This window comes from Procambarus clarkii, chromosome 49 (assembly GCF_040958095.1).
Source record: "Procambarus clarkii isolate CNS0578487 chromosome 49, FALCON_Pclarkii_2.0, whole genome shotgun sequence".
Classification (NCBI taxonomy): domain Eukaryota; kingdom Metazoa; phylum Arthropoda; class Malacostraca; order Decapoda; family Cambaridae; genus Procambarus; species Procambarus clarkii.
In genome coordinates, this window is record NC_091198.1 from 9012347 (window position 1) to 9027723 (window position 15377).

General features: G+C 45.8%; 1 protein-coding gene across 1 annotated transcript; it reads left to right on the forward strand.

The window, feature by feature from the left end:
- The first annotated feature begins 13299 nt into the window (after positions 1-13299).
- LOC123763400 (golgin subfamily A member 6-like protein 2) lies at positions 13300-14157 on the forward strand. Its single transcript, XM_045750554.1, has one exon. The coding sequence runs from the start codon at positions 13300-13302 to the stop codon at positions 14155-14157; it is 858 nt and encodes a 285-aa protein (XP_045606510.1).
- The last annotated feature ends 1220 nt before the right edge of the window (positions 14158-15377 follow it).

The window sequence follows — 15377 nt, forward strand, 5'->3', positions numbered from 1 at the left end:
AAAGCTAATGTTGCACTCTCAGTTGCTCTTCAATGTATACTAGTATGACAATTGACTTGAGAATGGTCCAGGACGGACCGAAACGTCGTCGTCTCTTCAATTTCTAGTGTGTGGTCTGGTCGTCATTATACTAGTATGACTCTTGAGGGCAGTAGCCACCGGTTATCAATAACCTGCCGACCCTCGAGAGCAACTCCAAGGGACTCCTCTGAACCGGTTTCTTAGACTCAAACTCGTTAATGTCTCCAGTACCTCACGTGTATTTGTTATGGGATTAAATATTTTGACGTTTATGAAAGATAATAAGCTCTTACCGCTTTCCAATTGACATTTCGACCCAACTGGCAACGTATGATCCATATAATTCCTAGTGTGATATGATCGTGGAGCAGTGACAGGCATGATAGGATTTTTCTCCTTTCGCAGTTTGTGGCTGCAAGCACTTGGGAGCACATCCTCTTGCTGGTAGATAGGTGGTGGTGGTTGGGGGGGGGGGGTATTCTGCTGCTGGTAGGGGGGAGGTGGGGGTTATTCTGCTGCTGGTGGGGGGGGGGGTTATTCTGCTGCTGGTGGGGGGGGGGTTATTCTGCTGCTGGTGGAGGGGAAGGTGGGGGTTATTTTGCTGCTGGTAGAGGGGTGGTGGGGGTTATTCTGCTGCTGGTAGAGGGGTGGTGGGGGTTATTCTGCTGCTGGTAGAGGGGAGGTGGGGGATATTCTGCTGCTGGTGGAGGGGAGGTGGGGGTTATTCTGCTGGTATAGGGTGCCTCGTGATGCTGGTTGGGGATTTCCTTCAACAGCTGGCACCTCCTGAAACAAGTAGTGAGCACATTGTGGTGCCGATGGCAGATATCTCCTGGTATGGGGGTTTATCTCGGTATTGGTAGGGATATTATCTGATGCTAGTATGAGTGATTCAGCCCCTGATGCTGCTGGGATGGTATAGTCGTGATGCTGCTAGTGGAGATGCAGTATTCTGATAGGAGCATCGTCTTCCTGGGTTCTGAAGGAGTATGCCTTCATGGGGGAAGGCATAAATTAGGTTACTAGGCAGGATCGTGATGGTTGGAGCCAGTATTGTAATAATGTGTATACATTGTTACAGATTGCGTTTCTGATTCTGATAATTACCGTGTCTATATGTTATGCTGTTATTGTGACGTGTAATTAATGTACTGTAATTTTTGTGTAACCTTGTGTACTGCTCGATACCCGCTTCCAGTAGAGAGGATGACGGCTTAGCGAACAATTTTTGTTTTCGGCCAATTTGTCGCGAAGCTGTCAACCGTTTAAGACTGAAATTCGGCAGAATTCCAATTTGTCGTTAATAAGCTATCATCTGATTTAGAGTTAAATCGTGGTCGAAGGGAGTCAGTCTTCAGTTGGAATAATAATTAGGAGTCTGTGAAGTAATTATTATTGTCGGACTTCAGTTCTTGGACCCGCCTGTAGACGTTTATAGGTGTAACTTCGTTACTATTGACCCGATTTTCCTGAGATTTAAAACAGACGTATTTTGACGTAGTAGGGAAAGAAAACCGAGTTCTCGAGCTCCAGCTCCCGTCCTCCGTCTTAGTTCATTCGTTTATTTTTGTTATTAACAGCTCAGTTGTCATGAGATTTAAAATATAGTTATTTCATAAGTATTCAGAAAAGACTTGGGGAAATACTGACTTGGAAATAGGGTTGTTGAGTTTTGGGACAGATTTCTGAGTGGTTTGATAGACAGGGAATATATATATAAATATATATATATATATATATATATATATATATATATATATATATATATATATATATATATATATATATATATATATATATATATATATATATATGACAATGTCAGACCACGGAGGAAAGTGAAACAGGAATTTCCTTAAGTACTTTCGTCTTCCACGAAAGTACTTTTTCACGAAAGTACTTAAGGAAATTCCTGTTTCATTTTCCTCCGTGGTCTGACATTGTCACATTCTTAATCATGTGTTTATTTTCGTGATATAAACACACACACATATATATATATATATATATATATATATATATATATATATATATATATATATATATATATATATATATATAATATAAGATGCCTCATATTGGGCAATAGATCTGTAGTTTAAAATATTATAATAATTTTTATCACTGCAAGCCAAAAAGCAGGACAGAGGAGCTAGAGTTCAACCATCAAGATCTCACAAACAGCACCTACATGTTGTTTAGTGTCTTGTGCATATGTATCCATATACACGTGTATATGTATCCATGTACACGTGTATATGTATCCATATACACGTGCATATGTATCCATATACAGGTGCATATGTATCCATATACACGTGCATATGTATCCATATACACGTGCATATGTATCCATATACACGTGTATATGTATCCATGTACACGTGTATATATATGTATATATGTCTGTAGTCAGGCAACTAAAACACTTGTGAAATAACATATTGCCACCAGACGCCGTTATGCTATCCTCGAGAAAAATCCACCTTGATATCTAGCACAGTCCGGTCGTTTGCGCTATCTTCCGGTGGTTGTGTCGTGATGAATGAGGCGGCCACCATTAACGTCAATGCAAATCTGTACGAGCGTCCCCACGCGACCCTTCCTGACCACCTCACCTCCCCCCCCTCCTCACACCCTTTCTCGTCCCTCACCCTTCTCCCTGACACCCCCTTACTGCTCCCTTACCCTGCCCCCTGACACCCTTACTTATCTCTAACACTGGCCATGACTTCCTCTCTCGTTGCTCACCCTGCCTTTGACACCCTTTGTGGTCACTCACCCTCCCCCTGACACCCTGTTCCTGACACCCTTCCTGACCCCCTCACCCTGCCCCTGACACCCTTCCTGACCCCCCCTCACCCTGTCCCCTGACACCCTTCCTGATCCTTCACCCTGCCCCTGACACCCTTCCTGACCCCTCACCCTGCCCCTGACACCCTTCCTGACCCCTCACCCTGCCCCTGACACCCTTCCTGACCCCTCACCCTGCCCCTGACCCCTCACCCTGCCCCTGACCCCTCACCCTGCCCCTGACACCACCAGCAGCGACTCCTCCCCACCATTGCTCTTGCGTCTCGGCCATATCCAAGCTGTCAATGAACCTCGGCCTGAAATCTGTCTTTCTGATCCCGTGACCATATTAAAAATTGTTAGAATACAGCCTGAGTGTGTGTTCTATACTCACCATGCTTCAAATACAGTCTGAGTGTGTTCTGTACTCACCATCCTTCAAATACAGCCTGAGTGTGTGTTCTATACTCACCATCCTTCAAATACAGCCTGAGTGTGTGTTCAACACTCACCATCCTTACAATACAGCCTGAGTGTGTGTTCCATACTCACCATCGTTACAATACAGCCTGAGTGTGTGTTCAACACTCACCATCCTTACAATACAGCCTGAGTGTGTGTTCCATACTCACCATCCTTACAATACAGCCTGAGTGTGTGTTCAACACTCACCATCCTTACAATACAGCCTGAGTGTGTGTTCAACACTCACCATCCTTACAATACAGCCTGAGTGTGTGTTCAACACTCACCATCGTTACAATACAGCCTGAGTGTGTGTTCAACACTCACCATCCTTACAATACAGCCTGAGTGTGTGTTCAACACCCACCATCCTGCCAGTGCAGTGGTCGGTCTTCACTCCATCAGACGTGATTTATCTTACAGCGAGTACGAAGTTCCTCTCCATTACAGTGATGAAGTCGATGCAGGTCGTCACTTGTTAAACTAATCACTCCCTCCGTAATATCCACCAACCTGTCAAAACACTTCCTTTCCTCCTACCAAAAAAAATATATATATGCCCCCCTGTTGCCCTGGTAAAGTTAAACTAATACGAATGTTGATATTAAAACACCAGGTTCAAAAATACAAATTACGGTATATATATATATATATATTTTTTCCTCCTCCATTACAACATGCAATTTTATCGCCATTATTCAAATTCCACAGAGTAAATATTTTAAAGCGAGATGGCTGGGAACATTAATATTAAAACTGCTGAGGGCGCCGCTGTTTGGTATTGACACATTAAATTTGGTAGGAATATTGATGGTGGGCTGACCAGGCGGACATCCATCATAAAAATGGTCCCGGCTACCACAGCCCGGAGAACGTTCGTCCCTTCGGTCCCCACTATAGCCTATACTCCTTATGCTCGATAGATCTAAAGTTGGCTCCGTCGTGGTACATCTGAGGTTTTCTCCTTCGTGGGAGATTTGAGGTTTTCTCCTTTGTGGAAGATTTGAGGTTTTCTCCTTTGTGGGAGATTTGAGGTTTTCTCCTTCGTGGGAGATTTGAGGTTTTCTCTTTCGTGGGAGATTTGAGGTTTTCTCCTTCGTGGGAGATCTGAGGTTTTCTCCTTCGTGGTAGATTTGAGGTTTTCTCCTTTGTGGAAGATTTGAGGTTTTCTCCTTTGTGGGAGATTTGAGGTTTTCTCCTTCGTGGGAGATTTGAGGTTTTCTCCTTCGTGGGAGATTTGAGGTTTTCTCCTTCGTGGGAGATCTGAGGTTTTCTCCTTCGTGGTAGATTATAGGTTTCCTCCTTCGTGGTAGATTAGAGGTTTCCTCCGTGGTAGATCTGAGGTTTTCTCCGTCGTGGTAGATCTGAGGTTTCCTCCTTCGTGGTAGATTAGAGGTTTCCTCCGTGGTAGATCTAAAGTTTCCTCCTTCGTGGTACATCTGAGGTTTCTCCTTTGTGGTAAATGTAAAGTTTTCTAAGTATCTAATTCTTCTTCTAGATAGATCTAAAGTTTATCCTAGGAGACCAAAGGCTTCTCCTTTGGAACACCTAAGGTGTTCTCCTAAGCAGACCAATTGTTTATTCCTAGAAAGGTCTAAGTTTTCTCTCTCTAGATCTAGACAGATGTAAGGTTTGTCCCTCTTGAAAGTCCAAAAGGTTTGCCCTTCTAGAGAAAACAGAAGGCACTTCCCCCATTTCCCCCTAAACAGGGGGAAATGGGGTTCACAAACAAGGAGACAGAGAAAGAAATCAAGAGCCCTGATGACCAACACAGCCCTTGGGAGTGTTGTACAGTCGACTACGGGCTCACCATAGCCCGTGCTGCTAGGAACTTTATGTTCCAGGTAGCGAATCTTTAACAACAACAACGGGAGTGTTGTAAGGGAGGCGTTGTACCACCACTGTGAGGTAGTCAGTGTATGGAGTTAAGAGTCACTCAAGGTCCCGCGAAGACAAGGCGAGGCAACTTCAGTTTCAACTCTTTTTTTAACCCTGTCGTAGCTCAGTCGATTAAGGCAGTGTCTGGGATGCTCCCGGACGCAGGTTCGAATCCTCGTCACGGCCCTTGTGGATTTGTTCATTTTAAGGCGAGGCATTTAGTGAAAGAAACACGCGAATATTCAATTGTTACCATCGACGCTCCACTGGTGGAAATAGATTCATGTGCCCCTTACGAAACATGTATTTGTAAGACTTTGAACACATGGTAATGGTCGAGGACGGATCGAAACGTCGTCGTTTCTGCATCTTCCGGTGTGTGTGGTTGGGTCATCATGCATGTGTAAATACTACAAAAGGTTACCAAGTATATTGAAAATTTATATATTAATACTTTGAGAGATCGAATCGATAAATGTATAGGTTAAGAATTAAGATTATTTAAGAACGAAGGAGGCAGAGAAGAAGTAAGTCGAAGGGATCAGAAAAATAAGCAAAAATTGTACGGAAGGGGAGCCTAGGTGGGGTGGGTGGGGGGGGATTGTGAATGAAAGGGCGATGGGAAGGAAGCAAAGTCATAGGGTAAGACAGAGAAGAGGGAATAAAGGGAAGAAGGCATGAAGTGAAGCAGAAGGAGAAGATACAGAAGATGGAAGTAAAGAGTGGGAGTAATAGACAGAGAAGTTGAGATTGGTATAAAATTGATGTAAAAGAGAACTAATGGTTGGATCAACGGATTGTCTAGACTGATACTGGGCAGTTTGAAGAGGCACAGACCTGATAATTGGGGTTTTCACGTGACGGCGTATTCCTTCTTCCTAAACTTAGATGTTGTTCAAAACTCTGAGAAGACATTTAACAAACTCGAGACATAAGAGCCTCCAATACCAACGGGATTGGAGGCTCTTATGGTGTGTTGATTGGTGTTTGATTGGAGAGTGATCCCCCACTCTCCAATCAAACACCATCAACACATTCATCACAATCATTGAGAGGTTGGGGGGTGTCGTCGAAATCCACGCAGCAGACTTCAATATTCAACCACAGAGGGAATCTTTACCAGCAGACTTTGAGATTACGTCTCTTCAGGGAATAAATAAATAAATCTGGCTATCTCCCCCTTATCTTCTACGCATCATTGTGCGATAAATATAGAAGCTGTCCGTAACTGACAGCTTCACACATCTTAGACGGATCAGAAGACTGAAAGAGACAAGCATCTTGATACAAATACGTGGAACATACTGACACACACATACTGAAGCGTAATACATGCTAAAACACTTGATTCATACTGACGCATGTGATAAGGATACATGTGATACTGACTCGTGATACATACTGATTCGTGATATATATATATTGACACGTGTGCTTGGGTCGACCCTGATATCGAATGCAGTCTGTATTTCCCCCTATATTGAAAGATTGAGGTGCTGGAAAAGGTAGCCGGCAGCTCTTGGATCTCTTATTGTTTTGAAGAGCTTAGAACCCAGATTCTTTTGGCAATTCTTGGCCGCATTGCCCCCCCCCCCCCCCATGCACCAAGAATCTCTGAAGCAATGAGGACAGATCTGTACTGATGATCCAGCTCTCTGTACCGAATTAACGTAGGGAACATACATATCTTGAGGTTATCTTGAGATGATTTCGGGGCTTTTAGTGTCCCCGCGGCCCGGTCCTCGACCAGGCCTCCACCCCTAGGAAGCAGCCCGTGACAGCTGACTAACACCCAGGTACCTATTTTACTGCTAGGTAACAGGGGCATAGGGTGAAAGAAACTCGGCCCATTGTTTCTCGCCGGCGCCTGGGATCGAACCCAGAACCACAGGATCACAAGTCCAGCGTGCTGTCCGCTCGGCCGACCGGCTCCATAGGGAATCAACCGAACTCAGTTGATTCACCACGGATCACCAGCGCTGTTAAAATGGGATGTGGGGTAGTTAAATGCAATTCAAACTACCTTTGAACCCTTACCTTCGGCACCGGTAAGGTAGACAGATGTCTACCTCATTACTTTTGTGGACACGGTGGGCCTGGTGGTACAGCTCCTGTTGGTTACTAGGCAGGTGGGTGACTCACCCTCCCAAGAACCCGGGGCCAGATTTACGAAGCAGTTACGCAAGTACTTTCGAACGTGTAAATCTTTCCTCAATCTTTGACGGCTTTGGTTACATTTATTAAACAGTTTAGAAGCTTGAAAACTTGCCAATCAACTGTTGTTATTGTAATAAACGGCTTCCTGGTGCTTCGGAGCTCATTAACTGTTTGGCGGCTTAGTTTACAATTATTAAACAGTTAATGAGCTCCGAAGCACCAGGAAGCCGTTTATAACAATAACAACAGTTGATTGGCAAGTTTTCAAGCTTCTAAACTGTTTAATAAATGTAACCAAAAGCCGTCAAAGATTGAGGAAAGATGTACACGTTCGAAAGTACTTGCGTAACTGCTTCGTGAATCTGGCCCCCTGGTGAATGAAATGTAATTCCTCGGATTGAGTGGTTTGCCATATATAGAAGAATCCACAGATCATTATCTTGATCAGAGAATCGCCAACATACCAATTACATTTTTAAAATTGGTGTTTCAAATAGGGAGAGTTTGCCAACCAAAATACTGCGCGAATTGACTGTATCGAGGAATTCTGGTTTAATACGGTGAAGAAATCCAAGCCGTGTGTACGAACTGGCCGCCATGTGATTCGTATCAACCTACGCTCGCATGATAACCAGACCACACACTAGAAGGTGAAGGGACGACGACGTTTCGGTCCGTCCTGGACCATTCTCAAGTCGACTTGAGAATGGTCCAGGACGGACCGAAACGTCGTCGTCCCTTCACCTTCTAGTGTGTGTGGTCTGATCAACATACTTTAGCCACGTTATTGTGACTCATCGCCTGCCTACATTCACATGTTTGAGATTATAAACATTTTAGGCTTGAGATATGATTCCACGGGTGATGGGTAGATGGGGGGGGGGGGTGAGGTTGGTATTGGCAGGACTGACTCGGGGGAAGAACCGACTCATCAATCACCATAACGCCCAATCTTCCCCAACACTTCTCGTGCGGCCTTCCACCCCCCTCCCCCTTTTCCCCCTTCCCCCTCTCTCCTTCCCCTCTCCACCAAAAGTTTGCTTCTCTCCACCACAACCCCTCCATCGTCCATATAGGCAAGAGGGCTTGTCCTGTTTTTCGAATGGGTGTGTATCCACCTAGATGTGTTCTCAGCTCCTGGATCCCGCCTCCAATTTCCAAGCAACAGGTGTACGTGTTCCCGATCTTTCTGGGATCTGGCATACCTCTCAGGAAGCTCTGAATGGGGTCTTCCCTTCACCGCTCCAGTTCCCAGTTCGCTAAATAGGTCATACACAATGAAATAACAATTCGATATATGTATGAGGAAGTCTCTAGAGCAGAACGAGGCTCGAACTAACGTCCTGGGGTAACCCCAGACGCACCTGTAACCCATTGACAACGGTAAGGGTAAAGCAGCGTGTCTGGGGTTACTCGGGATGCTGGTTCGATGCCCGTCTAGCTTGAAATATTGTCTCTTAAATACATCATATTTCTATGCAAGAGTTACAAGCGAACAAATTTCAAGCTGTAATATAATGTAAAAGGATTTTATATGTTCACTTTTCTTGACTGAAGAGACTCCAAATCCATATGTTCGGTGGATTGGTGTTTGTCTGGTTCATACGCATTAGTAGTGAACCAATCATACAGCGCCAATCATACTGTACGCTTGAGAATGAGTTTTTTTTTTTCGTTGAGCTGCTTGTCACTGCTCATCATACTCATTACTCATTCTACATCTCTTCCTTCTGTTGAGTAGATGGTAAAGATGTAGAGATGGCCGTCAGGAGGCCTGGTCGAGGACCGGGCCGCGGGGACGTTGAGCCCCGAATTCATCGCAAGGTAAAGTAAGGTTCCCCATTGGAACACCTTGTGCAGATCATCTCAGCCAATTTTCCCTACTCGTGTATGGGTATATACACAGCGAGAGATATACCCAGCTTCACGGTGCGTATACCCTGAGAGTATACTTCAGTCCAGGACTATGTTGAGGACTAAAGTATACTTATTGGATGGTCAGTGAGCTCTTATGTGGCTTGAAACCCCTCATGTGGTTGATATGTCTTAAGTACAACCTCAAATCCCTATTTACAAGCAGGGGTTGATGTCGTAATTGTTTAGCACTTTCACCTGATAATTATCTTACCTTGCGAACAAGTCTCCCGTGGGCAAATGGCCCATGTAACCAGGTAAGTAATTACTGCTGGGTGAACAGAGACGGGCAGTTAAGGGTTGGTTCCTAGTCAATCCTCCCTGCTGTACCGGGAGGATTGTTAGCTGTACTCACCTGTGATTGTGTACGAACCTGTTAATCTATACTCACCTGTGATTGTGTACGAACCTGTTAATCTATACTCACCTGTGATTGTGTACGAACCTGTTAATCTATACTCACCTGTGATTGTGTACGAACCTGTTAATCTATACTCACCTGTGATTGTATGTGTTCTTGAAAAACTGTATTACTGCTCCGTGTTTTTGTGTGTATTTGATAACTTTTTGTGTGTATTTGATAACTTTTTGTGTGTATTTGATAACTTTTTGTGTGTATTTGATAACTTTTTGTGTGTATTTGATAACTTTTGTGGGTATTTGATAGCTTTGGAGGGTAGAAATAACCTGCGCTTCCCTATCATTTTGAGATGTAATTTAACTCAACAAACTTACATGAACTTGAAATGGGTAACTTGTACCCGTGTAGCTGCGTTTGTTTACCTTCCTCACCTCCCTGGAAACACAAACAAATCAAATCAAATGTTTATTTAGGTAAGGTACATACATACAAGAGATTTTACAAAGAGTGATGGATTTATAGATAGGGCTAGTACATACAATGCCTAAAGCCACTATTACGCAAAGCGTTTCGGGCATAAACCGAAACTGTCTCCATTTTCCGCTTGTTACAACTTGTAATAAAGTTGTTACATCTTGGCTTAACGTGTTTATGACGCATTAGAACGTTGTTACAACTTGCTATATTGGTTGTTATAACTGGTTAGGAAGTGTTAAAACTTGTTCGAACGTTGTACCAACGTCGTAGTTTCGGTGTGTGTTTGGCGGGCTATTAGTCTTGGCGTTAGCTGTAATCTGCCTCTTGGTGTATCTGGTCGCTTTGGTAATTTTACTGAATGCGTTAGAGTCGTATCTGGCCTTTTAAAGATGTAGACGGAGGTGGCTTTCTCAACTTCTTCTTCTGTTAGTGTATTATCCTTCTTGACCACCACCTGTATATAGGGTACGAGTATTTCCTTACCTTTCTTCGACTCGTGTGGGTTACAAGTTTAATTCCACCTCTGTTCTCCTGTTCTCTGTTCTGTCACTTAGGTAAGTTTGTGCGGGAGCTTAGTAAGTTGAATTGGTCTGGAGAGGGAGGGTTGAGAGCTGGCTTCTGTGCTATCGAGTGGCGTTGTTATCTTCTTGCAAGGATCTTGCAAGCAAATAAGTGGAAATTACAGAATGTGAAGCTGCAGATTTAGCTCCAACATTCATAACAACAGTTACCGAGAACATTCGAATATCTTACCGTGGTATAGAGAACGTTTAGATACCTCACTGTGATAATTTGATATCTTATTTTGATATATAAAACGTGTTTTATCGTACCCATATGTACTTCCCGCTTACCCATGTACCATCCCCCCCCCCTAGTGTACTATCCACTTCCCTATGTACTACCTACTACCTTCAAATGTACTACCCACCTCTGCACACGTCTCATCCACTCCCTCATCCATCCATTCCCAACATTCACTCTCCACTCCCAGCATGTATTATCCTCTCCCGTATGTGCCAACCACCCCATTATGTACTATCCCCCTACATTCATGCTATCCCCCCCCCCCTACATGTACTGTGTACTATGTACCTCTCCCATATGTACTCCCTCTATAGTCTTCCAGTTTACCGTCTTAGTCATCAGGCGCGGGCTGTCGGCTCTCAGATTTACATAAAATTTGAATATTTTCTCTAATGATAAGTGCTCAATAGCCATCTATCTTTTTATGTCTGGCACGGCTGACAGATGGCTTTCAGCCAAGAGGCTCGGGCTTTCCGAGACAACTTTCAACTGTGGCTTCGATGGAGGAAAGTTGCTGGTCCTGATTACAGAGGATTGAGACGAGTTGGTGAGGGGGAGTGACACTGTATATGTGGGGGGAGGGGGGGGGGTGGACACATTACATGAGCGGGGGGGGGGGAAGAAGGGAGGGGGGGACTCAGATATGTGACATTACCCAAATTATTTTAAGCCAAATAACTGCACAATAATAATTATCAGACAAATTGTAGTAGTGAGTTCTGCATTGAGGTGTTGATAAGTGTGTGTGTGTGTGTATTTACTATGTGTGTCTGCAGAGTTGAGATATTAGCTCTTGGACCCCGCCTTTCTAACCAATCTATTTTTACTCATACTATATCTCCTACATATATTTCCTCTTCAACACACGCACGCGCGCGCGCGCACACATCCCCAGGAAGCAGCCCGAAGCAGCTGATCCTCTGATACACACACACTTTTGTGTGTGTGTGTGTGTGTGTGTGTGTGTGTCTGTGTGTCTGTGTGTGTTGAAATAGAATACAATTTCTTAAACCCTGACAATAGCAAGAAATAACATTTATTAAAGACAATTAACATCTATGATAACATTAATGAAACTTGTTAATAGCTGAAATAACATAAATAAATGTACTATATATTATTGTTTGTCTTGCTTGATGCCTCTGGCCAGAATTTAAATAAGATAACCTCTTAACTCCCAAGATTTCTTAAGATCACTAACAGCGAACAAAGGTGTTTGTTCCTTGGAAGAACAGTATTCGTATGAGGGAAAGAACATTGTTCGATTAAGGGAAGAACGGTGTTCATAATAATGTTTATAACTCGGAAGGGCAGAGTTTGTAACAGTGCTCCTAACAGGGAGCAACAGTGCCCCTAACAGGGAGCAACAGTGCCCCTAACAGGGAGCAACAGTGCCCCTAACAGGGAGCAACAGTGCCCCTAACAGGGAGCAACAGTGCCCCTAACAGGGAGCAACAGTGCTCCTAACAGGGAGCAACAGTGCCCCTAACAGGGAGCAACAGTGCCCCTAACAGGGAGCAACAGTGCCCCTAACAGGGAGCAACAGTGCCCCTAACAGGGAGCAACAGTGCCCCTAACAGGGAGCAACAGTGCCCCTAACAGGGAGCAACAGTGCCCCTAACAGGGAGCAACAGTGCCCCTAACAGGGAGCAACAGTGCCCCTAACAGGGAGCAACAGTGCCCCTAACAGGGAGCAACAGTGCCCCTAACAGGGAGCAACAGTGCCCCTAACAGGGAGCAACAGTGCTCCTAACAGGGAGCAACAGTGCCCCTAACAGGGAGCGACAGTGCTCCAAACAGGGAGCAACAGTGCTTCTAACAGGGAGCAACAGTGCTCCTAACAGGGAGCAACAGTGCTCCTAACAGGGAGCAACAGTGCTCCAAACAGGGAGCAACAGTGCTCCTAACAGGGAGCAACAGTGCCCCTAACAGGGAGCAACAGTGCCCCTAACAGGGAGCAACAGTGCCCCTAACAGGGAGCAACAGTGCCCCTAACAGGGAGCGACAGTGCTCCAAACAGGAAGCAACAGTGCTCCTAACAGGAAGCAACAGTGCTTCTAACAGGGAGCAACAGGGAACACACACACACATTAGCAGGGGCCCTCCACCATCGCCCTCTGGCAAATCGGACCTCGAAAATGAGATTGAAATATTGACACAAATTTATTGAAGACTTAACAAATTTCCCACGAGACCAAGATTTTTTTCTTTGACTGTTTCCATTTCTCTGACCTAAACCTCAATTCCCCCTTCCCCTTCCCCTCACTTCCCCTCCCCCTTCCCCTCCCTTCTCCACCCCCTTCCCCCTCTCCAGGTCACCCAAAGCGGCAGGCCTCTGTAAATTACGCAAATCGGACTTCTTTTGTTCCTTCGTCATCATTTTGTTCTCACGAGCTGAGTGATGAAGTTGGCAGGAGGCTGGTCTCATGGGTCAGGAGGCTGGTCTCAGGGGTCAGGAGGCTGGTCTCATGGGTCAGGAGGCTGGTCTCATGGGTCAGGAGGCTGGTCTCAGGGGTCAGGAGGCTGGTCTCATGGGTCAGGAGGCTGGTCTCATGGGTCAGGAGGCTGGTCTCAGGGGTCAGGAGGCTGGTCTCATGGGTCAGGAGGCTGGCCTCAGGGGTCAGGAGGCTGGTCTCAGGGGTCAGGAGGCTGGTCTCAGGGGTCAGGAGGCTGGTCTCATGGGTCAGGAGGCTGGCCTCAGCGGTCAGGAGGCTGGTCTCAGGGGTCAGGAGGCTGGTCTCAGGGGTCAGGAGGCTGGTCTCATGGGTCAGGAGGCTGGCCTCATGGGTCAGGAGGCTGGCCTCATGGGTCAGGAGGCTGGTCTCAGGGGTCAGGAGGCTGGTCTCATGGGTCAGGAGGCTGGTCTCAGGGGTCAGGAGGCTGGTCTCATGGGTCAGGAGGCTGGTCTCATAGGTCAGGAGGTTGGTCTCATGGGTCAGGAGGTTGGTCTCATGGGTCAGGAGGCTGGTCTCATGGGTCAGGAGGCTGGCCTCATACGTCAGGATTCTGGTCTCATGGGTCAGGAGGCTGGTCTCATGGGTCAGGAGGCTGGCCTCATACGTCAGGAGGCTGGCCTCATACGTCAGGAGGCTGGTCTCATGGGTCAGGAGGCTGGTCTCATGGGTCAGGAGGCTGGTCTCATGGGTCAGGAGGCTGGCCTCATACGTCAGGAGGCTGGTCTCATGGGTCAGGAGGCTGGCCTCATACGTCAGGAGGCTGGTCTCATGGGTCAGGAGGCTGCCCTCATACGTCAGGAGGCTGGTCTCATATATCAGGAGACTTGAATTAACTTCACTTGAATTAAACAATTAAAGCCATTTACAGTTCCACGTAAATAGAGTCAATTTGTAACGGAAGGGATGTGCTTGCCACCAGTGAACTTTGCCTCGAGGGGCTCCTACCTTGAGGTTACCTTGAGGTGCTTCCGGGGCTTAGTGTCCCCGCGGCCCGGTCGTCGACCAGGCCTCCAGGCTCAGCTTAGTCAATACTACAACTACTGCCGTCGCTGGGCAGGGAGGGAATGAATTACATTCTTCCCTCTTAATTCCCCTGTGCATGGAGTCGAGCCTAGCGTGGGAGGTGGTGGGGGTGGTTTAGGGTAGGGGGGAGCTCTTGTGTAGGCGGGGAAAGGTTCCCTATGTGGGGGGAATGGTTGGTGGTGGGTATATAGTGTTGATGGTTTGGATGTATGGGTGGAATGGAGGAATGGATGGATAGCTATCTGGGTGTGGGTTGGGGGGGTGGCGTCTGGGGTGATGGGGGGTAACCCCATGTGGGTGGGAATATAGGGGCTCGATATTAAAACATTCGCCAGTGATGCCTGTGACAGCTTTTGTTGGTGTTTGACGTTTTGTGGGGGAAGATGACTGATTTTTCTACTTCAATTTAATCTATTCAGAGATGACATCGATCAATTAGGATTTTTTCCAATAAGCTGGTGTTATTTTTGGTAATGTGTCACAGGAGTTGGCGTCACCAAGGCAACGCTCACGCCAGAGGGGAAAAAAATACAATTCGTGACGGTGATTTATGCGTTTGGCAACACCGTTTCTACTTACATATATATACTGAAGTTTGTTCAAGTCTACGCTAGCTACATACTCCATGTGTGTCTGTATGTGTGTGTGTGTATGTATCCTCTATACATGATAAATCTATATCTGGGATTACTAGCATGCTTAAGGCTGTTTAAGTGCTTCGAGGTAATACAATGAACGGACATTCCAGTCTGAGCTATTCCTATTTCCTAGTTAGCATAGTTAGCATAGAATTTCCTTTTACTTGGCAAACGACTCGAAATGATGTAAATAAACTTCCCTTACTTCAGAATCGAACCCACAAGCCATCGAGCCTGTACAGCGTCACATCTGCCCCACCAATCAACCATTTTATAAAAATAGCATCACGTAGAATGAATCGTAAAGGTAAAGGTCTCCTTGGGAGTCGAACCCGGGACCTTTTGGTCGCGTGATTAAGCTGAAGCTCGTGCCATTGTATTTACGCA

Coding starts and splice junctions, on each gene's coding strand:
- LOC123763400 (XM_045750554.1), top strand. CDS start 13,300: ATGGGTCAGGAGGCTGGTCTCAGGGGTCAGGAGGCTGGTCTCATGGGT.